The sequence below is a fragment of the Stegostoma tigrinum genome, chromosome 11 (genome assembly GCF_030684315.1).
Source record: "Stegostoma tigrinum isolate sSteTig4 chromosome 11, sSteTig4.hap1, whole genome shotgun sequence".
NCBI lineage: Eukaryota > Metazoa > Chordata > Chondrichthyes > Orectolobiformes > Stegostomatidae > Stegostoma > Stegostoma tigrinum.
Genome location: NC_081364.1, coordinates 32,092,472 through 32,120,359, shown reverse-complemented (window position 1 = coordinate 32,120,359; position 27,888 = coordinate 32,092,472). Strand labels below are relative to the sequence as shown.

Genomic DNA, 27,888 nt, shown 5'->3' with positions numbered 1-27,888 from the left:
TGGAGGCCTTCAAAAATGAGATAATGAGAGTCCAGAGATGGTATGTTCCTGTTAGGGTGCATGGTAGGTGTATGGGATGCTGGTTGACTAGAGAAATTGAGGCCGTAGCCAATAAAAAGACAAAAGCATCTATCAGGTATAGACAGCTCGGATCAAGTGAATCCCTATGAAGCGTACAAAAGTGGTAGGAATATATTTGAGGAATATCAGGAGGGCATAAAGGGAGGCATGAGATAACTTTGGCAAATACAGCTAAGGAGGATCCACACAGATTCTACAGAAGATTGTGTGCACAATCCAGACCATCACGGAAGCCAGCCTTCCATCCGTGGACTCTATTTACATAGCTCGCTGTAGCAGAAAGGCAGCCAACATCATCAAAGCCCCATTGCATCTGGTAACGACCTCCTACAACCTCATCCGTTAGGCAGGAGGGACAGAAGCCTGAACATGCTGCTTGGCCTGCTGTGTTCATCCAGCTTCACACTTTGTTATCTTGAACACACGCACAAGCAGGTTCAGGAACAGCTTCTTTCCGGCTGTCATCAGACTGTTGAATGGAGTCTAGCCTCAAATAAATTTAACCTGCAATGTTACCTGAATGTCACTAAGTCTTTTTGCTCTGGACATCCTTTGCTTGCCGTGATCTGCCTGTACCACTTGTAAACAAAGCATTTTTCTGAATTTTGGGGCACATGACAATAAAATCAATCAACCAATCAGTCAAATGAGTAATCAAGGAGAAAATAGGGCTTCTTAAAGATCAGCAAGGCCACCTATGTGTGGAACCGCAAAGAAAAGGTGACTTATTTAACAAGTATTTCAAATCAGTATTTATTGTGGAGAAGGATCTGGAAACGAGAGAACTTTGAGAAATAAATCGTGGTATCTTGAAAAATGCACATGTTACAGAAGAGGTGGTGTTGGGAGTCTTAAAACACAGGTTGATAAATCCCTGGGACCTGATCAGGTGTACCTGAGAACTTTGTGGAACGTTAGGGAAGTGATTGCTGGGCCCCTTGCTGACATATTTGTATCGTCAATCGCCACAGATGAGGTGTCAGAAGACTGGAGGTTATCTAATGTGGTGTCATTATTAATGTAAGGTGGAAAGGAAAACCCAAGAAGCTATAGGCTGGTGAGCCTGTCATCGATGGTGGGTAAGTTGTTGGAGGGAATCCTGACGGACAGGATTTACATACATTTGGAAAGGCAAGGACTGATTAGGGATAGTCAGCATGGACTTGTGTGTGGGAAATCATGTCCGACTAACTTGGTTGAGATTTTTTTGAAGAAGATGATTGAAGGCAGAGTGGTCGATGTTGTCTATATGGACTTCAGTAATGTGTTCAACAAGGTTCCACATGATAGACTGATTAAAAAGGTGGGTTCCAGGGAGAACTAGCCATTTGGATATAGAACTGGCTTGAAGTTAGCAGACGGAGGGTGGTGGTGGAGGGTTCCTTTTCAGACTGGAAGCCTGTGTCCAACGATGTGCAGCAAGGATCGGTGCTGTTCCACTGTTTTCATTTATATAAATTATTTGGATGTGAATACAGGAGGTATGGTTAGTAAGTTTGCAGATGACATGAAAATTGGTGGTTTATTGGACAACAGTGAAGGTAACCTCAGAGTACAACAGGACCTCGACCTCGACTCAATGGACAAGTGGGTCGAGGAGTGGTAGATGGAGTTTAATTTAGATAAATGTGAGATGCTGCATTTTGGAAAGGCAAGACTTGTACACTTAATGGTAAGGTCTTGGGAAGTGTTGCTGAACAAAGAGGCCTAGGGGTGCAGGTTCATTGTTCTTTTAAAATGGAGTCCCGGTGCGTTTTGGTTTTATTGGTTGGTGCATTGAGTTTAGGATTTGGGAGGTCATGTTGTGCTGTATGGTATATTTGCTTAGGCCACTTTTGGAATATTTTGTCCAATTCTTGAAGCCCTGCTATTGGCAGGATGTTGTGAAACTTGAGTGTGTGCAAAAAGATTTACAAGGATGTTGCCTGGGTTGTGGTTTTGAGGCAGAGGAATGTTTTATCTGGTGCACTGAAGGCTGAGGTTCATACAATTGTAAAGGGAATGGATAGTGTAAATCGTCAAGGTTTTTTTTCCCTGGGGTAGGGGAGTCCAGAACTAGAAGACATAGGTTAAAGGTGAGAAAGGAAAGATTTAAAAGGGACCTAAGGGGCAATATTTTCACACACAGGGTTGTGTCTGTTTGGAATGAGCTGCCAGAGGAGTTGATGGAGACTAGCACAGTTAAAACATTTTTAAAAGGCACCTGGATGGGTACATGAATAGGAAGGGTTTAGAGAGATATATGCCAAATGCTGGCAAACGGGACTAAATTAATTTAGGATATCTGGTTGGCATGGATGAGTTCAGCTAAAGGGTCTGTTTCTATGCTGTATGTGTCTATGACTTCATAATTGGGCTAATTGAATTGAAAGCAAGGTTAGGATTAGAGTTAATCACAGGGTCTAAGAAGGTAAATATAATTGAGAAAGTGGCATAGCAATTGAACTTGAAAGAACAGCAATGCAAGCCTGCTTGATGAATTATTTGAGTAGCAAGTATTCCTTTGCAGATAGAGCAACTTGAACTAGAAACAGAAATTGAAATCTTAATGCTTGAACTTGAAAGAGAGCACAAACGAAGAAAGAGAAAGAGCTCATCAGCGGGAGGGAACAGAAAACAAAAGAGCAGCTCAAGCCAGGAGAAAAGATGGTGGGAAGTTAACATCCTTTTCCTTGATTCTTTATTTAGCTAACCCTGTCTGTTTCAGCCTCACATTATTGTTCAAATAAGAATCAAAAGAACTTTGGATGCTGTAAATCAGGAACAAAAACAAAGTTGCTGGAAAAGCTCAGCAGGTCTGGCAACATCTGTTGTGATCAGACCCGAAACGTTAGCTCTTTTATTTCTCCTCCACAGATGCTGCCAGACCTGCTGAGCTTTTCTAGCAATTTTGTTTTTGTTTCACATTATCGTTCCTTGGTTTTAACCAAATATTGGTGGTCTAGCACTTTTAAAGTATACTCCTTCCACTAAGATCAAATATGTTTAACAACGCTTGGCAATCTTTCCACTTTCTTAGGAGCAGCTGCATTACACATCTGGCTATAGCCATGACACCTACAGAATGGACCAAATCCAAACTTTTATTTAAATCTTTTATGAATTTGTGTGCTGCCTGAGCCCAGAAAAACATTCCAGAATCTTCTATCTGAATTCATGACAGGTCATAATATTGTTCATCCATAAACTCTCCAAATGTAAACAAAACATGTTTTAAAAGTGTCTTTCTGACTTTTTTAAACCATAGCTACGGAAATACTCACAAGTTAATCATTAAACTCCTTTCAACACATAGTTCTCCCATATGCTTTAAATTCAAAATTCCAAATTCAAAAGTGAATAATTTTTAAAATATATATGAATGGCACATCTTGCAATGCACATGTAATGCATTTTAATTGAAGTGCGATGTAGCTGCATGCTAAAAATAAATAAAAATATTTTGTTGCGGCTGATTGAGGAGTTTAAAAGGAACAGGGCTAATTCACCCCATCTCACCCGATTGTAACAGTATACAGTCTGCAGGTGGTTAACAGGGTGAGGGCTGATTTATTGAATTGTCAGATTTTTTGAAGAACGAGCAAATTACTTGATGTTTCTCTATTTTCATCACCGTTTAAACAGGCACTGTATTCTTGGAAACAACAGTAAAATCTAAAACAAATAAGAATCGTCAATGCCTCATATGATTCCATACTGATTCTGTGCACTTGTCAATTCATATATGTGTTATAATGTCTTCAACCTTGGCAAGGTAAAATATGAACAAGCTAACTGGGTTGTAACCAAGGCGTTGATCTTTTTGTTTACAGAATTTGAATACTGTGCTCATAAAATGAATGCTGGATGAAGTAGAAAGATTGTGACAGATTAGTGATAACCAAGCCCCTGAAAACATTGCCTCAGGCTATGCATTTTTGTCATTCTTTATATGCTATCTCTGAATCAAAAAAATGCAAAGTGCTATTAACCTTTGAACTGCAGTAACTGGGCAAACTAACCCATAAGAAAGACTTTTACTTTTGAAAACTAATTTTAAAATACTAATATTCTGATATGCTTGTCATTGTCTACCTAAAATTTTATAAAAAGAACTTTCAACAAAATGAACCAATCTTGTCCCTTGTCAACACAGGAATGTTTTTATGAATCTTCACAAAGCTCTTTCACTAGATCCATCCATAATTAATTTTTGTGTTATGAGTTCTAAAATACATTACAAATCCCTCCTTTCAACTGGTGACCTTTTGAGGTGGAAGTATTATGTTTTTTTCTGCCCTTAAATGTTTTCTGCCATAAAAGGCCTGTGTTCAGGTCATATAAAAATAATTGATTGGGGGGAAAAAAAAGGAATCTGATGACCAGTATGTGTAGAACAAAGGCCTTTTCATTGAATTTATTTTGGGTGCAAATAATCTCTTGTTGCTTCAGTCTCCGAATATCTGCTTGGGGAAATGATGAGCCTTAAGTTCCATTGTTTATGCCTTAAGTTCTCTTCACACTAAATTGGCATAAAAATGATATGTATGTACACTTCAAAATTATAAACTTTACGTTTATGTACCGACCCTGTCAACATTTCTGATTATAAATACTTACGTTCACGTTTTATAGTGGGACTGGCCATGTAAACTTATGTTCAATTGCCCCTTCAAGGCGTGGAAGTACCAACAGTGTGAAATTACTGTGTGGCACAGTTATGTAGGTGGTTTTCTTTGTTCGCATTGGCAATTAAACAGGAGCCTGCATATAAATTTTCATCAACAACAGTGGAGCCCAGCATGTGAAATCAAAGTGCATGGCTGAAAGCATTTACAGCCATCTTCAGCTAGACGTGTCAAATAGATGGTCCAACTCTGTGCACTTCTGATAATTCAATCAACATGGATGCCTGACTGCAGCCAATTTTGTTCACTCTCTTGATAGCAAAATAGCTGAATTCATGAAATACAGCCACAATTATGAGCACTGATACCATCCTGTCTGTGGTGCTTAAACTTATCCTGAACTAAGATGTTTCATTTGTAAAGACTGCATCTGTTTATTTTGACTTGTGATTGTGGACTGAAATGGGGGAGAAATCTGTTTTACAGCAAAGGGCTGAGGATGGAATTGGTGAACTTTTAAAAGTTTTGAAGTTTATGAAATTGGTTCTGGGTCATGTTTATAATGCTGCTTTGCAAGCAGTGGGGAATGACTTAAAACGCAATGGTGCAGTTTTGGAGTGTGCGCACAAAGTAAGATAATGGTGGCAGCAAGTAGCTGTTAGGTTAAGTGCTCACTCGGATAGTAAGAACTGCTGATGCTCGAGTCCGAATTAGGGTGGAGCTGGAGGAACACAGCTTTTCTGCTACTCTAATGCTGCCTGGCCTGCTGTGTACCTCCAGCTCCACACTGGGTTAGTGCTGTTGTGACCAGTTATGGATGCCTAAGGCCATCAGCCTGACAATAACAGTTCAGGCTCCTGGTTAGCTGAATGACTTGTGTGAATGTGAATGATACAGTGAGAAGCTTTTGGATGCTGGAGGGGAGGAGGTATGTTCTTCTGCAGTTTTTAAAAAAAATTGCTGTCTGATGAAAGCTGTTATTTTGTCCCACTAAGCGCAGTCTGCTGTAGCCTTCTGTTTCCATGTGTTCATGCTTTAACCATCACTTTGTGCAGTATAGTTTCTGTGCTACAGCGGCACTCAAATTTCAACCTAAATTCAGGTTTTGGTCTTAACCTGGCTGGAGGGGAGTAGTTTGAAACCTGAAGAGGTGGTTTCACACGATGTAAGTTTGGAACTGCAAAGATTATAACAATGGGGTAGATGTTTTTGTTCGTTTTCAGTTTCATTGATTTAGTGACTAATTAAGTCAAATTCCATTTTCATTAAATAGCTTAGTGAAATTCTTACTGGTCTGTTGAGGATTGAATACCGCAATGTTTCACATTATATAGTGAAAACCATAATTACTGGCTTTTGAGAACTCTGGTTAATTTCTGATTGTAAAATAGTTTACATGGACAAAAGTGGGATGTGTCCAGTTTGTTTTCCCAAGTGGAACAAAAATTGAAAATGGCGGTTTCAAGATGGGAAGAGGGAGGTCAAGTGAGCTGTAGAATCAAGAAGGTTGATTTCTTAGGATGACAGAATGTTGGACACAAGTGTAATGGAGCCTGTTAATTGTCGCACCCTGAACAGTGAGCCTATTGATCTCGGAAACTGTTGTTTGATTGAAAAGATGCAACAACAATTCAATTGATAAATCTTGTGAAATATAGAAATATTTTACCGGTTTGAATGAACTTAGGATGCTGAAAGGCTTGGATAGAGTGCACGTGAGAAGACGTTTCCGATAGTAGGAGAGACTAAGACCCAAGGGCACAGCCTTGGTGAAGGGATGACCCTTTAGAACCAAGAAGAGGAGGAACTACATACATATGTATGAAATTAGTGTTTCCTGATTTAAATCCACATCATGATTTTTATAAAAAATCTGAAATGTCTTCATAGATTTGCTATCACTTTTGTATTCTTTACTATCTACCATCTGTTGTGTGAAATAAATAATTTATATCATCATATTCATACAACAGCATCAGCGGCAAGATCACATTTGTTGCCCTAGCAAGGTCCTTAGAAGTATTGAGTCAGGGTGACTGTAATTAGTGTACATGCACCTTTAGAGTCTTGGAAGTTTCTTGTTGATCATATACAATTAACAATTGAAGTGAAAGGGTACCAATGCTACAGTTTTAACTGAGCTTTGCAACACATTTGTTTTCCTTGTAAAAGAACCAATTATTTGATATGAGCAGTTTGAAAACTGGGATATTACTTCAGGTATCCTATTCAGTAAGGGAATAGGATTAATGTCATGGCACTAACTTGAGCCCAAATGGCCACCTTTTAGAATACATGAATAATTTGTAGACAGATGTTGAGAGTAGGGTTTTCTTCATTATTACATATTTGGTGCATTTTGTAACCTGCATTTACCAAGGTGACAGAGGTAAATTAGATAGACTGTTGTGGTGTTGTATTTGCCCATGAATGCCATGTGCGTTTCATGCAATTTACAATTTCCTTGGCTTTACTGTTTTAAAGCCAAAATAAGAACATATTGGAAACACTGCACTTTACTTTTCAGAGTTTTAGTGTGTTTCTGTAAATATTGCTGAATGTTATTTGACTGAAGCCCATTGCAGTGTAACAATGCACAGTATCAAAAGACTAAATGAATAAACTCTCATTGTATTCTTCCTGAACTGTAAAACTTATCTCGTGTAGCCAATGTTATTGGCCTGCTAACGTCCTTCAGTTCAACTTGGTTTTTAAAAAAGGAACTGGTACCTTTGTATTTTACCCTTTTGAGTCATATGTTTAATTTATTTAGCATTAACTAAATGCTTTTTCTTTGTTGAAAGATTAAATTGTATTTGTCTGAAATATAATTTTTAGTTTGTCAGATAATGAAAATAAGCAACTCTTTTTGTGTTGTATAAGCTGTAATTCTGTTACGTGCACCAGCTTAAGCCAAATGACTGGTACAACCAACTATTTTGTTAGGAATAAAAACAAAGTTCAGCAGGTCTGGCAGCATCTGTGAAAGAAAAAACAGAGTTAATGTTTTGGGTCTGATGACCCTTCCTCAGGTTTTGGTTTTTGTTAGGAGTGGTCATTTTCCTTTGTTATTTTATGTCTGTATATTTTATATCAATTACAGATTGATCAGTTAAAACAGGATTTGTCCAAGAAGGAATCTGAACTCCTTGCCTTACAAACCAAGCTTGAAACATTGAACAATCAGAATTCTGATTGTAAACAACACATTGAGGTTCTCAAAGAATCACTCACTGCCAAAGAACAGAGAGCTGCCATACTTCAAACAGAGGTAAATCAAGGACACTTGCCTTTTATCTGTCATGGGTGAACTTGATAGAATTCTGAACTTGATGTAGTTCTGAACATTTTGATTTGCACTTCTTACGAAATAATAAATGTTATGTGCAGTTGGTCTCTATTAGTAGAACAAGGGGAAATTGAGGCCAAATTTTATAGATAGGTGAAGTAAAGTAGTAGATGGTTTCTGTTATAAATAGATATACAAATTTGTAATGGGATAAGCTAATTAGAATTGTGCATTCACGTAAGATTTTCTGTTTTAGATTAACACTCTTGATGTATTGTGTAAAATGATTGTAAGATGTTATTTGGTTAATGCTCAATCAGAAGGTGATATATAAATCTTTTGCAAAGGAAAAGAAAATGAAATCAGCCAATGTGAAGTTTCCAAGACTTAATCTTAGAGACTTTTAAAAATTAACTTGTGTCTTTCAATTACTTTAACGGTTATATTCAATATATTACTTTATTATCATCTTTTGCTAATTGAAACCTTTTCTTAAGTGGTGCTGTCTGAGGACACTCATTTATTGCAGATGGGACACGTGCCTTTATCATTTGAAGCATACCTAAGAATGTTGTATTGGAGCTGCCCTATATTTTGTTCAGGCCACAGCTGGAGTGCTGGTTGCATTCTGGTCACTGCACTATAGGCAGGATGCAATTGCACTGGAGCAGGTACAAAGGAGATTCACTTGGATGTTGCCTGGGATGAAGAGTTTTAGCTCCAAATGGAGGCTGCAAAAGCTTGATTTACTTTTCTTCAAACAGGAAAGTATGGGGGAGAAACCTAGTAGAGGCGTATATGAAATGAGGGGCAGCACAACTTGGCTATGCCCTTTGCTTGAAGGGTCAGTAACAGGAACTGGCCCTGTCTCATTAGGGCTAAGGATGGACCATGGACATTTAGATTCTGCTTGGAGCTAGAATCAGATTATTTATTAATGGTGGAGTACAGCTGTATAAAGCTGTGCTTCTCTTTTGTAACTGGGGCATAGCCTGGCCAGTACAATGAAGTACAGTCTCAGGAAATCAGATCTTCTGGAAAAGAAGACCGTGTATCTGCTATTTGATATACGCTGTAGTATCCAAGTACACTTTAACTGGTAACCCATATTTAACTCATGTCAATTCTAGATTTTGGAGTACTGTGTGTGTGTGTGTGTGTGTGTGTGTGTGTGTGTGTGTGTGTGTGTGTGTGTGTGTGTGTGTGTGTCTTTACATATACTGTTCTGATTTTGTGTAGCTGTTGAAAAGCTGTGGAAACTTCTGGCTTTATTCCCTAATTGTAAGTATTGGAATTTCAAACTTTGTCGACTTGAAACACAAGCAATACTGGTCCTTAACCAGATTGTAATGTAAATCATCTCATCTGGTAAGGTAACAAGGATTAAATAATCGCCAGAGATAGTGGGAACTGCTGATGCTGGAGAATCTGAGATAACAAGGTGTAGAGCTGGATGAACGTAGCATCAGAGGAGCAGGCAAGCTGACATTTCAGGTCTACACCCGAAATGTCAGCTTTCCGGCTCCTCTGATGTTACTTGGCCTGCTGTGTTCATCCAGCTCTACACCTTGTTATTCTTAAATAGTGGCCAACATTTTAAAAAAAAATGTTAAGACATGTTTAGGTACATGAAAAGTAGAACAATTGTCAGAAAAGGAGTGGACAGATAGTTCAGGTAATTTTCTGATAGCAGAAAGTAAATTGCTTAATTTGTTGCTTGAGTTTTTGACTCTATTTATGAAGGAGGATGACAGGAGAACATGGAGAAATAGTTAATAGATATATATGGAGATCAGAAGCAAAGGTTATGATTTACAGTCAATACACTTGTGGAAAAGAAATAGATAGAGTCAGCTGTTTTTGAAATTGTCAAAAGACTGTTGCATGTCCATAAAATCTCTCAGCACAGAACCTGGCCAATTGACTCATTTGTGCCTGAGGCAGCTCTTTGAAAGAGGTAATAACGGAACAATTAGGATCACTTTGGTGAGAAAAATGCTAGAGGCAATTGAAAGGAATACAGTTGGTGAGCCTTTTAATAAGTTAGGCCTTGGGATAAAACATGTGTTACAATGGGTCAAGTACACTGGAATTCCAATTCTGGGACTTGAAATGGAGTATAATTCGGGATGATGGGACAGAAGTCTGTTATCTGCAACTGAGTTTCGGTTGTGTTAGGAAAATGCCTAATAGGCATTGGCCTAAAGTACAAAACTGCTTTTAATCCTACCCTAATTTCTAATCGCCTTCAGCAAATTCAAAAATGTGGGAAACTAAAAATGCCAAATTGGTGTCTAAATGAATGTAGTGTTTGGGGCTGAGAAATGACCATGTGCAAAACAGAAGTATTTTCAGTCTGCATCTAGTTACGACCAAAATTATTTTGGGAGTGTTTGTATTGAGATATTTAATTCGGGAACCAGTGGATAGAAATGAAGAAATGAGCAAGTAATAGCTAATTAGGGCTTGTAATTATAGATTTGTTAAGGCTAGATTATGCTTGAGTAATTCTTATACTTTTAGAACATAACTGAAAAAAAACTTTTTTTCTCAATTGGTAACTTGGAGATTAAAGTCTATAGTATTAAATATAAAGCAATATTTTGGTAAAAGATTGCCTAAAGGATAGCAAGCAGAGAATGGAGCTGTGCCAGAGATGCATAAAAATCTTCCTGAGCAGAAGAGATGTTGGGGTGTCCAAGTAAAGGTTTCAAAATTATGCAAGAGTTAATTTTTTAATCAGATAGGTAGGAAGAGATCAGCTGGTACATCAAATCTTGACAGACCCTTCGGTGGGATGATGAAAATGAGCTTCACGAGAATCTTACAGCGATACAGCACAGAAACAGACCCACTAGTCCAACCGGCCCATGCTGAACATAATCCCAAACTAAACTAGTCCCACCTGCATTTTCCTACCTTTTTCCCTGTAACCCTTGATTCCCTTAATGATTAAATATCTGTCTGTCTCAGCCTTGAATATACATAATAACCCAACTCCTGCAGTAAAGAATTCCACGGATTCGCTACCTCCTAAGAGAAGAGGCACCTGGATGAATGCGTGAATAGAAAGTGTAGAGAAAGATATGGATCCTGTAAGTGAGAACAGTTTTAGTATGGAAGGGCAAAACGTGTTAGTGCAGGCTTAAAGGGCCTGTCCCTCTGCTGTTTTGTTCTTTGTTCCCCTTAAGAAATTCCTCCTTATTCTGAGATTATGCCCTTTGGGAAAGACATTCTGCATTCTCAAGACCTCTTGAAAAATCTTGAATGCTTCAATGATGGTGACTGTCATTCTTCTAAATTCCAACAAATGTAGGTCCTGTTCTTCACTTATTTTTCTCACCCTGACTAACTTGCCCCAAGGGCAGTTTGATTGCTTCATTTCATTTTTATTAGAATTCATAATTTACCTCATTTTAAACATATTTTGAAGTAGTTACTTAATTATTTTCCAGGGATTATTTACAATATTTTTCTGTTTACCCATTTTTGTGTGACTCTCTCTCTCTCTCTCTCTCTCTCTCTCTCACCCTCTCCCGCCACCACTCCTTCCTCCTCCTAGCGTAAAATTGTTTTGGATTTTCACTGAGCTTGACAAAAAGTGTTTATTGTTTCACTCTTGACTTCTGGATGCAGTGATCAGTACAATCTTTCAACCATCCCAAAGGACAAATATTTCTGATAGGGTGGAGCTCTCCAATTTTCTTTTAATCAAACTTGGCAAACCTTTGCTAAAGCACTGCATAGGATTTGTTCATTTTCATAATAATGTTGCAATTATAGAAACATAACAGTTAATTCCTGTCCAGCTTCTGTAGTGTGAAGAATTAATTTCAAGCAACAGAATACAACTATGAAGTTGTCATATTTACAGAAAGGAAGAATGATTCTTGAAAACTGATACATTTACAAGTTGTAATGGGTTTTAATTTTTTTACATTACCAGAAGTATGAAAGCAGTTGTTTGATTTGCAAAGATTGCTCACTTGTCCAGTTGGAGCAGAAATGAAGAATACTAGTTAACTTCCGCCCTCTATTGCAGGCAGCAATTTAGGAGAAACATTAAGTGTAATTGTCTCTCTCCATGTGCAAAGTATTTTGGCACTAAGGAAGCCAAATATGTCACATTGAAAGCTATTAGCTAATTTAAAAAAAAATGTATCCTAATTATTTAAGAGTTGGGTAAATTTTTACAGCCTGAGGGCCACATCTGGGTATGGAAATGGTACGCTGGACCTTGAATGCTCAAGAAACGAACAGTTCATGTTCTAGCAATACCATTTTGTTTTCAAATCAATGCACTGTTGAACAATGCCGTATTGAAGATTTGCATAATTGAATTGTCTGTTGAGTAAAGTGGTGTTGCCCTTCTCAGGATGTAAACGTTATTACCCAGTATCTAAAACTTTTCATTATTCTGTAATATGTAAATATTTGGAAGGTTCTCCATTCATGAATGTCTTAAGTTATGTTTAAACCTGTATTTCTTCTTCAGGCCACATCCTTGACTGTTTGAGTGTTGTCAAACCACATCTTATGCCATGATTTTACTATAGGACAGGGCCAGAATGCAGACCCTGAGTTTACACCAGCTGGATTGAACACCCTCGCTATCAATCTAAGTCTGCTAACTGCTGTGCTAAATCTGTAATTAGTGTTGAGTATGATTGAGTAATTCTTCATTTCAGGAGCTATCATCTCACCTGCTTCTTGTTTCCAAAACTTTGTCCACCTCAAGGTATAACACTTAATACTGTTAAAAGACAACAAAATGTGAGGCTGGATGAACACAGCAGGCCAAGCAGCATCTCAGGAGCACAAAAGCTGACGTTTCGGGCCTAGACCCTTCACCAGAGAGGGGGATGGGGGGAGGGAACTGGAATAAATAGGGAGAGAGGGGGAGGCGGACCGAAGATGGAGAGTAAAGAAGATAAGTGGAGAGGGTGTAGGTGGGGAGGTAGGGAGGGGATAGGTCAGTCCAGGGAAGACGGACAGGTCAAGGAGGTGGGATGAGGTTAGTAGGTAGCTGGGGGTGTGGCTTGGGGTGGGAGGAAGGGATGGGTGAGAGGAAGAACCGGTTAGGGAGGCAGAGACAGGTTGGACTGGTTTTGGGATGCAGTGGGTGGGGGGGAAGAGCTGGGCTGGTCGTGTGGTGCAGTGGGGGGAGGGGATGAACTGGGCTAGTTTAGGGATGCAGTGGGGGAAGGGGAGATTTTGAAACTGGTGAAGTCCACATTGATACCATATAGCTGCAGGGTTCCCAGGCGGAATATGAGTTGCTGTTCCTGCAACCTTCGGGTGGCATCATTGTGGCAGTGCAGGAGGCCCATGATGGACATGTCATCAAGAGAATGGGAGGGGGAGTGGAAATGGTTTGCGACTGGGAGGTGCAGTTGTTTGTTGCGAACTGAGCGGAGGTGTTCTGCAAAGCGGTCCCCAAGCCTCCGCTTGGTTTCCCCAATGTAGAGGAAGCCGCACCGGGTACAGTGGATGCAGTATACCACATTGGCAGATGTGCAGGTGAACCTCTGCTTAATGTGGAATGTCATCTTGGGGCCTGGGATGGGGGTGAGGGAGGAGGTGTGGGGACAAGTGTAGCATTTCCTGCGGTTGCAGGGGAAGGTGCCGGGTGTGGTGGGGTTGGAGGGCAGTGTGGAGCGAACAAGGGAGTCACGGAGAGAGTGGTCTCTCCGGAAAGCAGACAGGGGAGGGGATGGAAAAATGTCTTGGGTGGTGGGGTCGGATTGTAAATGGCGGAAGTGTCGGAGGATGATGCGTTGTATCCGGAGGTTGGTAGGGTGGTGTGTGAGAACGAGGGGGATCCTCTTGGGGCGGTTGTGGCGGGGACGGGTGTGAGGGATGTGTCGCGGGAAATGCGGGAGACGCGGTCAAGGGCGTTCTCAATCACTGTGGGGGGAAAGTTGCGGTCCTTAAAGAACTTGGACATCTGGGATGTGCGGGAGTGGAATGTCTTATCGTGGGAGCAGATGCGGCGGAGGCGGAGGAATTGGGAATAGGGGATGGAATTTTTGCAGGAGGGTGGGTGGGAGGAGGTGTATTCTAGGTAGCTGTGGGAGTCGGTGGGCTTGAAATGGACATCAGTTACAAGCTGGTTGCCTGAGTTGGAGACTGAGAGGTCCAGGAAGGTGAGGGATGTGTTGGAGATGGCCTATGTGAACTGAAGGTTGGGGTGGAAGGTGTTGGTGAAGTGGATGAACTGTTCGAGCTCCTCTGGGGAGCAAGAGGCGGCGCCGATACAGTCATCAATGTACCGGAGGAAGAGGTGGGGTTTGGGGCCTGTGTAGGTGCAGAAGATGGACTGTTCCACGTAACCTACAAAGAGGCAGGCATAGCTGGGGCCCATGCGGGTGCCCATGGCCACCCCCTTAGTCTGTAGGAAGTGGGAGGAGTCAAAAGAGAAGTTGTTGAGTGTGAGGACGAGTTCCGCTGGGCGGATGAGAGTGTCGGTGGAGGGGGCCTGGTCGGGCCTGCGGGACAGGAAGAAGCGGAGGGCCTTGAGGCCATCTCCATGCGGAATGCAGGTGTACAGGGACTGGACGTCCATGGTGAATATGAGGTGTTGGGGCCCAATTCCCTGGCCCCCAACACCTCATATTCACCATGGACGTCCAGTCCCTGTACACCTGCATTCCGCATGGAGATGGCCTCAAGGCCCTCCGCTTCTTCCTGTCCCGCAGGCCCGACCAGGCCCCCTCCACCGACACTCTCATCCGCCAAGCGGAACTCGTCCTCACACTCAACAACTTCTCTTTTGACTCCTCCCACTTCCTACAGACTAAGGGGGTGGCCATGGGCACCCGCATGGGCCCCAGCTATGCCTGCCTCTTTGTAGGTTACGTGGAACAGTCCATCTTCCGCACCTACACAGGCCCCAAACCCCACCTCTTCCTCCGGTACATTGATGACTGTATCGGCGCCGCCTCTTGCTCCCCAGAGGAGCTCGAACAGTTCAACCACTTCACCAACACCTTCCACCCCAACCTTCAGTTCACCTGGGCCATCTCCAGCACATCCCTCACCTTCCTGGACCTCTCAGTCTCCATCTCAGGCAACCAGCTTGTAACTGATGTCCATTTCAAGCCCACCGACTCCCACAGCTACCTAGAATACACCTCCTCCCACCCACCCTCCTGCAAAAATTCCATCCCCTATTCCCAATTCCTCCGCCTCCGCCGCATCTGCTCCCACGATAAGACATTCCACTCCCGCACATCCCAGATGTCCAAGTTCTTTAAGGACCGCAACTTTCCCCCCACGGTGATTGAGAACGCCCTTGACCGCGTCTCCCGCATTTCCCGCGACACATCCCTCACACCCCGCCCCCGCCACAACCGCCCCAACAGGATCCCCCTCGTTCTCACACACCACCCTACCAACCTCCGGATACAACGCATTATCCTCCGACACTTCCGCCATTTACAATCCGACCCCACCACCCAAGACATTTTTCCATCCCCTCCCCTGTCTGCTTTCTGGAGAGACCAATCTCTCCGTGACTCCCTTGTTCGCTCCACACTGCCCTCCAACCCCACCACACCCGGCACCTTCCCCTGCAACCGCAGGAAATGCTACACTTGTCCCCACACCTCCTCCCTCACCCCCATCCCAGGCCCCAAGATGACATTCCACATTAAGCAGAGGTTCACCTGCACATCTGCCAATGTGGTATACTGCATCCACTGTACCCGGTGCGGCTTCCTCTACATTGGGGAAACCAAGCGGAGGCTTGGGGACCGCTTTGCAGAACACCTCCGCTCAGTTCGCAACAAACAACTGCACCTCCCAGTCGCAAACCATTTCCACTCCCCCTCCCATTCTCTTGATGACATGTCCATCATGGGCCTCCTGCACTGCCACAATGATGCCACCCGAAGGTTGCAGGAACAGCAACTCATATTCCGCCTGGGAACCCTGCAGCCATATGGTATCAATGTGGACTTCACCAGTTTCAAAATCTCCCCTTCCCCCACTGCATCCCTAAACCAGCCCAGTTCATCCCCTCCCCCCACTGCACCACACGACCAGCCCAGCTCTTCCCCCCCCCCACCCACTGCATCCCAAAACCAGTCCAACCTGTCTCTGCCTCCCTAACCGGTTCTTCCTCTCACCCATCCCTTCCTCCCACCCCAAGCCGCACCCCCAGCTACCTACTAACCTCATCCCACCTCCTTGACCTGTCCGTCTTCCCTGGACTGACCTATCCCCTCCCTACCTCCCCACCTACACCCTCTCCACCTTTCTTCTTTACTCTCCATCTTCGGTCCGCCTCCCCCTCTCTCCCTATTTATTCCAGTTCCCTCCCCCCATCCCCCTCTCTGATGAAGGGTCTAGGCCCGAAACGTCAGCTTTTGTGCTCCTGAGATGCTGCTTGGCCTGCTGTGTTCATCCAGCCTCACATTTTGTTGTCTTGGAATCTCCAGCATCTGCAGTTCCCATTATCTCTAATACTGTTAAAAGTTATTTTTTTAGAAAGCTCAAAAATTCCAGTTTTTAAAAGCCTGAAATTAATTTTGTCAGGCTTGCTAGCAGCAGCGTCCAGAAGACTGAGGACTCCCAAGCAATCTGAGAGGATTGGTGACCTGAGACCAGTAGTTAGTGATAGTTTTTTTTTTTCCTAGCAATCAGCGTCTTTTTCTTTGCAGAAAACTATCTATAATAACAATGGAGAGCAGAATCTTATGGAGGCATTGGGCGTCTTGCTATCAACTGGAGAGCTGGTGAGATAACTGTATCTCTTCTTTTCAAAAAGCTCAACTGTGTGCCACTCGTGCACTTGACAGGTCAGCATTTTCCCTAGGGGCTAAGATTCTGTCTGTTAGTAACAGTTAAGTTGCTACAGCCCTACTGCATAGAGCTGCTCTCTCTTTAGAGAAAAGACACTGAACATCGTTTTACGTTAGGGCCACCATGTCTCAGTTGAGGGGAGAGGTTGAAAAGAGAGTCCTCAGCTGGTACTGGAATTGAAGCCCCACTATTAGTTGGTGTCACTCCACATTGCAACCAGCCATCCAATCAACTGAGCTACCTGTCCTCCGAGCAGTTGCTAGCTAATCAGAAGCCGATAACTTTGTTCGCAACAATTCCACTGGCAGGCGATGAAAGCTTGTTGGTATGGCATCCACTTGAGGCTTAGCATGGAGATGGTTCCCAGGCACAAGCAAACGTAGGTATACCGTGTTTGAATGGGAGGAGGAGATGGGTTGACAGAAAGGGCAGGGGTTGGGTCCGAGCTCACCCCTTCTGTCCCGCCCTGCAGATACTGGATCCCTTGAGTGCCTTTGCACAAGAGAACCCTTTAGGATCCTACAAGCAAGTACACCAGGATTTGTTTGTTGTGCTCCCTGCAAAGTGAACCCACCAGGTGGATAATACCAGCAGTGGTCAGATGAAGCCTTGAGAGCTTGATTTGATGGTAAGATTGGAATGCCACCAATGGACCTTCCTGCCATGGATTTAATTGGGGTAAAGGAGGAAATGACAGGGTTTCCAACCATTATACTCGCAGCTGATTTAGTGACTCCTGCCACCAAGCGCACCTTGTGGAAGAAAGACTCAAGATTCTGCCTACTATATATTGTCGACAGGATAAAGTCAATGAGAAAAGTTTCCACTCGACCTCTTTACTTAAAGGGGTGTTTTTTTAAAAATACCTAAGACTCTAATCAACTTTTGTAAAGATGTTATTACACACCACTGGACCAGGTGGGACTTGAGATCGGGCCTCCACTGCAAGTGTGGGGATACTACCACTGTGCCACAAGAGGGCCCAGTGGGGCATCATCTACTTACTCATGTTCTCACTACCTCTCAATGTTCAGCTGCCTGATGAAAGGTGTGAATGCGACAGGCCATGGCTACCAAGATGGTTTCCATGGCTCACAGACTAGTTTGCTGCTCCTGGATTAAGAACACGTTCATGCATTGATGGAAATTATTCTTTATAAAGTGTTCAGGAAAGTGCTTTCTGTATTTTAGCATGAATTATTATTTGCTTGTGAGGTGATCTATGTCTAATTTTAAGGTTGAATTATTGCGTTATGAAGTTAGTGAATAAATGTTCATTAGAGTTTTTAATGTAGTTGTATAACTGCATCACAGCTGGTTATGTAGTTGTTGTTCAGTGTTTTATTAGTTCTGAGCCCAAGAAGAAATTTAATGCGGATCAAATTTTCTGATTTAATAGAAGCAACAATTTTGTTATGACATCATGATCATGAGAAAATTCATCAGGATCTTTTATCTTTTTGAAATAATGAAGAGTTATTATGTGCACATCTATGGAAGGGTTTGCGAATAAAAAGCTGCGACCCTTAACTCAGAATTGCTTTGTCACATTGTAATGAGCGTAGCAAATATTATCGTAACAAGTGTTTACTCAACAACCTGTCCCTGTTAGAAAACTGTAAATTACTGAAGTGCCACTTTCAGATCTGGAAGAAGCAGGTTTCACTAACCTTCTGGGGGTTTGTTCTTGCAACCAGGGCCTAGGAAAATAATGTGGATGCAGAATTACCATGCAATATAATATATTTACAAAAATTCAAACAAATGGTACAAGTATGGTAAAATTGTAACTGAAAGCTGCAAATACTTGTGCCGTTTATTGTGTCAAAAACAGTCTTTCATCTTACATCTTTAAAGTTCACAATTTTAGCAGTGGCTGTCTCAATTTTTGAATCTGCTATACTATCAAATTTAACATGATTAGACAACCCAATACCATTCCCAAATCCTTATAGGCTCAGTATGCAAAATAGCAGAAGGCTTGAGGAAATTTAACTGAGTTGCCCTACTGGCCAAAGTTAACCAGTCCTTTTTTTTGTGAAGATAATGGTAAACACTTATCGGTATCTGTGTAGAAGTGGTATAGCAGTGTCAGGGGAGGAACATGTATGATTAATTGGTACCTCTGTTTCCACACAACAAAGGTAAAGCCCCTGGCCAGTGAAAAACAGACACTAATTTGTATTTGAGCTCTCTACGAGTAAATCTCCTCTTGTCAACCTGTCCTTTGCCCTTAACACTGGGCAAGACTGGTTCAGAGTCAAACCTAGCTTGCTAACATTTTGGTTTTCTTAGTTATTGAACAGATTCACAAGAGTTGCCAGTGTAATTTTAAAACAAGACAGACAACCATTATTAGACAAGAGGAAAAAGAAACAGACTATATTACACTAGACATGGAGAGATTAGAGAAATTTCATCTAAAAAAATTCAAATTCACGCTGTTTTTTATCCTTGCAAACACTCAAAACTCAGACTAAAGCTTCTTGAAACGTCTAATATGCTTTTAATCTTTCCTTCCAGGAAATTTCTGCATTTGAGATGGTTTTATTTCTTCAGCTGTTACACAAGGCATCTAAAACAAACTGTAAAATAAACCTGAGATAACAAGGTGTAGAGCTGGATGAACACAGCAGGCTAAGCAGCATCAGAGGAGTAGGAAAAAGAATTTCTGAAGAAGGGCCCAGACCCAAAACTTCAGCTTTCCTGCTCCTCTGATGCTCCTTGGCCTGCTGTGCTCATCCAGCTCTACACCTTGTTATCTCAGATTCTCCAGCATCGGCAGTTCCTACTATGTCTGTAAAATAAACCTGTTGTGACTCGAAATTCACCATGAACCCATGAATTCCCTAAATAACAGACCTTCAGTCTCTCACATGCACTACACTGACTGACTACACTGACTGACTTTCGAGATTGTTCTGCCTCCTGTAGGAAGTGGATGTGCTACTGTTGGACTGGGGTGAACAAATTCAAAAATCTCTCAACACCAGCTTATAGTCCAACAGGTTTATTGGAAATTGCAAGCTTTTGGAGCATAGCCCTTTCATCAGCTGCCTCCTCTGAGTCAATGCACCCTTATAGTTTTGTTTAACATACTGAGCTGTTCCCCTCAAGGTTTTGGAACTTCAGTAAAATGCTTGTATACAAACTAGCCCTCCAGACATATCCCCATGAATCCACAAGAATGTTGAAAAATGAAGGTGAAGCATGTCTTCCCCTGATTAATACACACAAACTCAATTTATACATTTTTCTTGACAGTGGCTATTGTTAATTATTGTCATTCATCCTCTCTACCCTTTGGAATTAACAAGCCTGGAATCATTAATAGCTGTGAAGATTTTGATTGGAAAATGAATACAAAAAAATTCAAACTATTTATTTCATTTGTGTATTTTTCTCTATGTCTCATATCTGTTTTTTTAACCTGAGGTCCAAGGCTGTTATATCTCTGGAATGAAGATGTACAAAATAGAATTCTATTAAATTGGTGAACTAAACATGTCTTATGAACCAAATGGAAGCAAAAATAAATGTATAGGTTGAAAGAAAATAAAGCTAATCAAAGATGGGTATTCGAGTCAACTGAAGTCAGTAAGAGATGCAGAGCAGCCAAATTACTGCAAGTGAAGAGGACCATGAGAAGATTGGAAAATAGTCAGACTTTTTCTTAATGTATACCTGGTGTCAGTAAGCCATTGAGGACAGTGCAGGGCGTCAATCAGGGCAGATCCTGGTGACTGTGTGCAGTATGAGGCTTTTAATGGTTGCTTTGCATCTGTCATCATTACTGAAGATGGCGCTGGGTTACCAGTAATGCAGTATAAGGTTGATGCCTGAACTAAACATGCCAAGTCAATGCAGATTTGGTGGAAAAAAAGTAGTGCTTTGACCATGCTTGTGTAAATGTGTGTTCAAAAAGAATGGGATCTGTGCTCCAGGAGCCATTTGCTCATGTTTGCTTACACTGTGGCTGTGATTGTTGCCACAAGCTGGAGGGAGTACTGTAAGCTACCAACATTTTAAAATGTGCTGAGTTATAAGCAGACATTTGCAGGGCCCTCGGTTTAATTGTTTTTTGTTGTCAACTGTTGCTTGGATTTATCGGAGTGTCGGAGATGTGCTCTTAGTCATGAAGAGGTGATTTGGCAATTTTAACATGGTACCTGGAGGAAAACCCTGCTCCAAAAAATTTGAATATTTATTTATGAAAGCTACAAAGTTATGCACATTGAAAACCTATTCAGTATTCAACACCTTGAGTTTGGAAGCTCTCTGACAAGGTACCATCCTAAAGCCAATGATTCAATTGAGTCGTGTAGTTTGACAGGCACATGCTCAGTAGGAACAGGAAATAGTTTGATATTGTGGCAAAGACTGATCATTAACACAAGTGATTTTGTGCAGGGTAAACCTGCGGAGTTCTACAAGAGTCAGCATTATTTGCAAGTCTGAGATTCAGGGACGAGAAAAATAAATTGAGTAGAAATAGATGTATGTGCAAAATTATGTGGCTAAAAATGGTGTGATAAGTTTGGCTACAGTCTACTTCAAATGTATGCACTTAAGAGCTGCATATTAAAATTTGCTAAGGTTGAAAAGTGTCTCTTCTATAGTGAACAACTCGAGTTAATGGAAAAGCAAATAATGCCTTGGGATGTTTCAGTGCAAATTTAATCTAAAATAAGCAATACTGTCCTTTCCTTGACTAAAACCTTGGTAAATCCACATCTAGAACAGTGTATACAGTTCTGGCCTTCCAGTAGCAACAAGAAGTTGAACAAGAATTTAATGGTGATGTAGAGCCCTGAGAAAGCTTAAAAGGGGGCAACAAGATGACTTGTTCACTGCCCCAACACAGTTCTCAATCTACCTTGCTGCAATGCCTCACCTCACTGCTGACAAGCTCCTTGCTGGTGTGGTGCTAATTTAGAGAATCAGCAGGAAATTATTCATCTTGTCATCTCGTTTTTGTTTAAGGGCTGTCAGTTGCCACAGTAGACGAAGGGCTGTTTTTTTTACTTAATACAAGTGCTAAGAGGACTTGATTCTTGAATTGTTAAATTAATGAATGGATTAGATTGTGTTTTTATTTGTTCATGGTATGTGAACAACGCTAGATAGACCATCATTTATTTCCTATCTCCCTTTGCCTTGAGGGCAGTTAAGAGTTAGCTATGTTGCTTTGGGTCTGGAGTCACATGTAGGCTGGAGCAGGTAAAGTCTGTTTGTCCATGTGAGTAGGGTATTCCAGCTTTACAGATTCAGGAGATTGAGATCCTGTAAGCAAGGAATTCATTTAGAAGCTAGAATGGTACCTTTCACTAAGGTGATGAGGATGAGGTTGGCTGGAGAGAGGTTGAAGTGTTCATTGCTGAATGAAGAAAAAAGTTTTGATATCCTCTCTTCAAAGAACAGCCGTAGAATAGCTAGTGGTTGATATTTGCTTTGTTTGTGTCTGTGTGTAATAGGCTCTACCACAGATCCATTCCCTGTTTGGGCCAGTGTCAAGCAGGGCTGCATTACCGCCCCAACACAGTTCCCGATCTCCCTTGCTGCAAAGCCTCACCTCCCTGCTGACAAGCTACCTGCTGGAGTGGCACTAATTTAGAGAACCAGTGGGAAATTATTCATCATCCTCCGCCTTCAAGCCAAAACCAAAGTCATCCCAACCAGTGTCGTGTATGTGCAATTTCTGAGGACGTACTACAGACCATCATCAGCACCTTTACAGATGTACATGAGAGCATGGGCCTCATCCTGAACATGCACAAGACAAAGATCCTTCATCAGCCTGGCCCGGCATTGTGGAGTGAACCCCCAATCATCAAGGTTGACTGGGAGGCCTTAGAGAATGTTGGCCACTTCCAATAACATGGGAGTGTCCTGTTGACCAATGCAGTTATCAATGAAGAGATCCAGCACTGCCTCCAGTGTGCTGGCACAGCCTTCAGCGGCTTGAGAAAAAGGGTATTGAGGGCAACAACATTGGATCCGACACCAAGGTCATAGTTTACAGAGCTGTGGTGGTTCCAATCCTCCTTTGTGGTTCTGAGTGGTGGACTGTCTACAGCAGACAGCCCAAGGCACTGGAGCAGTACCACCAATGCCACCTGCGCAAGATCCTGTGAATCTGCTGAGAAGAAAGACACACAGAGACCAATGTCCTTGACCAGACCAACATCCCCAGCATTGAGGCATTGACCACCTTTGATTGGGTGCAGTGGGCTGGACATGTCATCTGTATGACTGATACGAAACTCCCCAAGCAGGCGCTGTATTCCCAGCTTTGAAATAGCTGGCAAGTCCTAGGTGGACAGTGAAAGCACTTTGATGATTCGCTCAAGGCTTCACTGGCAAAGTGCAGCATTTCTACCGACACCTGGGAATCGTTGGCCAAACACCCTCCAAAGTGGACGAGGGACATCTGGGAAGGTGTTGATCACCTCGAGACTTGCCGTTGGGAAAAAATGGAAGCCAAGTGAAAACAGCAAAATGAGTGTGTTGCCACACCAGCGCCCCACCCACCCCTTCCCATGACCAGCACCTGCCCCAAGTATAACAGAGCCTGTGGCAGCCGCATTGGTTTGTACAGCCATCTACGGACACAGGATGAGTGTGGAAGAGAGTCATCCCCGTCTGCAAGGGACTGTAGTTGATGATGGATGGCTGAGGAAAAAGTAGAAATTCTGCGTCTCCTTGCAACATTGAAACAACCATTTATTGTGGACTGTACCACCTGCTGAGATGTGTTTGAAAGTGGATAAGTATGTTAATTTTGAACCACATTTGTTTGTGTTGAATTGTTCAGTAATTGTAGATTTGAAGTATTTTGGAAGCTATATCTGTTGGGCTGCATGTATACTGATAAATTATCCTTGTAATGCTTCAATAAACTACAACTAATTAAATAGGTTTGTCTCAGCAGATGCATTCTGGGCACAATCCATCCACCAATTGGTGCATTTTCATGTACTAACTTTTCCTCTGAATAATGGTTGGTCCTGTTCTCAAACTTCACGTGTACTTTCCTTTTACTGGATTGTTGATTGTAAAGTGAAAGCTAAAAACTTTAGGTAAGCAAAGAAGAAATATAACACTTGGCTCATTCATCAGTTCACCAAGTAACCTTGAGGGTCGGGGACAGATGTGGAGAATGACTAGACTGGTATAGAAAATATCATGTTTAGAGATTGATTTTGTTTTCAGTGACGAGCATCAAGTTGTAACATGCAGGGAAATATCCCAATAAATCCCTGATGACCTTAATCATAGATAAGCAGAATATATATACATTAATTCTATTGAGACTATATATTTAAGTGTTTTAATTTGCATTCTTTAATTTCCACAATCTTAAAATTGTGCACCCTAGACTCTGGCAATATTTTGTTGTCTGACCACCATGACTTTTTGGTTACACACTACATAAAGAGATCTAATAATTGGAAGTAACCTCTTTAATAGGGCTGTTTTATATTTGTGGAATAAAACATTTACTTCATTAGACATGGTAAAGGAACTGTAATTATTCCTTGTTAAGTAGCTCTGAGCTTCCTCTTGCTAAGTTTGTGTTTCTAGAAATTATGATACATAATAAGCTTAATATATACTTGTTGTTTATTTCAAATATATTTTTTCTTGGCATGGGCAAAATTAAAAGTTACCTTAAAGTCAGGGACCAACCTTTTTTATTATTTTAAATTCTTAAGTCAGAATTTCAGTCATAAGTGGTGTATGATTGTACCAAATGACTCATGACCCTGGTCAACAAATGTGTATTATTTTAGATCCATGCATTTTACTGTGTGCTTGAAGAATAGCAAATTGTTTCAGTAGATTTCAGAGGGTTAAATGAAGCTATGTAAACTTTTCTTGTACCAGTATATGCAGCCTCTGTTTAGATTCTTTCTTTATTAATGATGTGAAAACATTGGGGTCAGATAAAAATGAGCTTAGGTCAGATTACAAGAACTGCCTAAAGTTTTAAAATTGTAGTTACTCTACAGAGATGTTGTTTGAATAGGATGAAAGGAGATACAATGAATGTTTCAATGTTTTGCAGCTGTTGGATATGGCTTACCACATAAAACATTTTCATGTGGCTTATAGCCCTGTAAATTGCTATTTTAGTGAAATGTATTTCTCAGTCTGTTTGTAGTTTTCATTCTCCCTTTGTGAATGAAAAGGATTCATCACTCTTTGAAAAATGCTATTCACTTTTAGTGATAATGGGAACTGCAGATGCTGGAGAATCCAAGATAATAAAGTGTGAAGCTGGATGAACACAGCAGGCCAAGCAGCATCTCAGGAGCACAAAAGCTGCCGTTTCGGGCCTAGACCCTTCATCAGAGGCGCTTCTTTCCCAGACTAAATAATTTGTCAATCTCAATGACTGGTGTAATCAGAATCAAATTCTGTCTTTGTAAATGTTGTGGAAGTCTTAGCTGTGCAAGTGTCAAAGAAATAAGTCAACGTAAATGCATGGAAAGGCAATCAAAGCAGAACAGTTTATATTTGGATGAATGGCCCAATCTCTGGTAATAAAATGAGTACTCTTGTGAAAAAAAAACATGTACTAGCTACTCAGCAAATGAAATCTGTCTGTTGAGATTTGATGTTGCAGTGTACATTAATAGAACTGTAAAAGGCTTTACGCTTGCAACTTTTTTCCTTAATGAACATTAATCACTGAATATTACTTAGCTGTCTTGCACCTGTGCTGTAAAACCCAACTGTCAGGACTAACATTTTGAATGCATGACTGGCCTGCTGACTTGCGATACAGCATAGAGGACTGAAAAAAATGTGTAACAGGATTTTGCATAACTGCGACAAAGATCAAACAATTTATCTGGTGCCCATCTTTGTAATATTCAATGGCCAGGTTTATTTTATGCAATTATGCATATTTTATGCAATTGCATAAACACGGAATTTTTATCAATAATTGTATGTGTATTCAATTTGCAGTTGAATGGATAGAACACAAAGATTTCTTTTGTATTCAGCTTTTCAGTAAAATTTTGAAGACTATTGAAGTGCATTTATATTTGATGGAATTAGAAAGTTGGGGGAGAAATATTTTGTTGTCTGACCACCATGACTTTTTGGTTACACACTACATAAAGAGATCTAATAATTGGAAGTAACCTCGTTAATAGGGCTGTTTAGCAGAGTGCCAATAAATCAGGGTGTCAAAAATGTAAACAAACTGACAAAATGATTACCATCTGTGAAAGAAGTATTTATAAAACATTAATGTACGTGAGTATTCTGTGGTTTGAGCAGGAAATGGAGTAACATTAGATGTGCTTTAGTACCGGTTACAATTATGAGTCTTAAGATGATCCTGTGTTGCGGCTGAATGCTGATTAACCCCTAACCTCCAACCTCCAACCTCACCCCCACCCACAGCTACCAGTTTGCAACATCATAGAAAATTCGAGCAAAATTTATTTTTCTCCTTAGTGATGATTTCATTGCTCTCAGTCAAAGTATATAAATTTTACTAGTGCTTAGTGAAATCTGTGTTTTATCCTTAGAGATTGTTTAACAGAAAGTATTTGTTCATTGGCATAAAGTAGTTTAAATACCTTGCTTTCTCAATTAACTACTTGGCTTAATATAGGCAAAAAACGTGTAACTTTTCAGCTACAGCCATCCTATTTTAGCCTGTAAGCATTTCCTCGGTCAATGGGATGATCTGACCACCTGAATTCCTTGTGTCAGATTACTTTCTCTCAATGATTGTGGAGCTGGAGGTGTGAACACATGGCACAGGATAGCGTGCTGAACAATGTTTCTCCTCCTTATTCTCCCATATTTAGAGTTAGATAACTGTATCTTTTTCAAACACTGTAACTAGCCAAATGACCCTAAATTTCACTAATGATGCACTTTGGTTGAATGAGTTTAAATGTCATTCAAGCTTGGAGCTTAAACCTGGGATGGAGAAAGGAATCCATTATCTTAACTCGACATGTGTAAGGCCATTATTATGTTTTGCTAAAGCATTCTCGATAATGGCAGAGGCTTGCTGATTGTTAACAATCCTATCCAAGCATCCGAGATAACAAAGTGTGAAGCTGGATGAACACAGCAGGCCAAGCAGCATCTTAGGAGCACAAAAGCTGACGTTTTGGGCCTAGACCCTTCATCAGAAAAGGGGGATGGGTAGAGGGTTCTGAAATAAATTGAGAGGGAGAGGTGGATCGAAGATGGATAGAGGAGAAGATAGGTGGAGAGACAGGCAAGTTAAAGGGGTGTGGATGGAGCCTGTAGTGGGGAGGTAAGGAGGGGATAGGTCAGTCCGGAGAGGATGGACAAGTTAAGGGGGCGGGATGAGGTTAGTAGGTAGGAAATGGAGGTGTGGCTTGACGTGGGAGTGGGAGGATAGATGAGAGGAAGAACAGGTTAGGGAGGTGGGGACGTGCTGGGCTGGTTTTGGGATGCAGTGGGGGGAGGGGAGATTTTGAAGCTTGTGAAATCCACATTGATACCATTGGGCTGCAGGGTTCCCAAGTCGACTGAGTTGCTGTTCCTGCAACCTTTGGGTGACATCATTGTGGCACTGCAGGAGGCCCAGGATGGACATGTCGTCTAAGGAATGGGAGGGGAAGTTAAAATGGTTCGCGCCTGGGAGGTGCAGTTGTTTATTGCGAACCGAGCGTAGGTGTACTGCAAAGTAGTCCTCAAGCCTCCCTTGGTTTCCCCAATGTAGAGGGAGCCACACTGGATACAGCGGATGCAGTATACCACATTGGCAGATGTCCAGGTGATCATCTGCTTGATGTGGAAAGTCTTCTTGGGGCCTGGGATGTGGGTGAGGGGTGAGGAGTGAGGTGTGGTGGCAAATGCAGCACTTCCTGCAGTTGGAGGGGAAAGTGCCGGGTGTGGTGGGATGGAAGGGAGTGCGGAGCGGACAAGGGAGGCATGGAGAGAGTGGTCTCTCCAGAAAGCAGATGAGGGTGGGGATGGAAAAATGTCTTTGGTAGTGGGGTCAGATTGTTGACAGTGTAAGTGATGGAGGATGATGCGTTGTATCCGGAGGTTGGTGGGGTGGTATGTGAGGACGAGGGGGATTCTGTTTTGGTTATTGCG

General features: G+C 41.7%; 1 protein-coding gene across 7 annotated transcripts in view; it reads left to right on the top strand.

Moving 5' to 3' along the window:
* Positions 1–27,888, top strand: part of LOC125460360 (ERC protein 2) — a 1,111,380-nt gene that overhangs the window by 220,854 nt on the left and 862,638 nt on the right. For all 7 annotated transcript variants that reach the window (XM_059649888.1, XM_059649889.1, XM_059649890.1 and 4 more), the window contains one exon: positions 7,792–7,959. In XM_059649888.1, the coding sequence (XP_059505871.1) occupies positions 7,792–7,959 (168 nt within the window). The remainder of the gene's footprint in view (positions 1–7,791; positions 7,960–27,888) is intronic.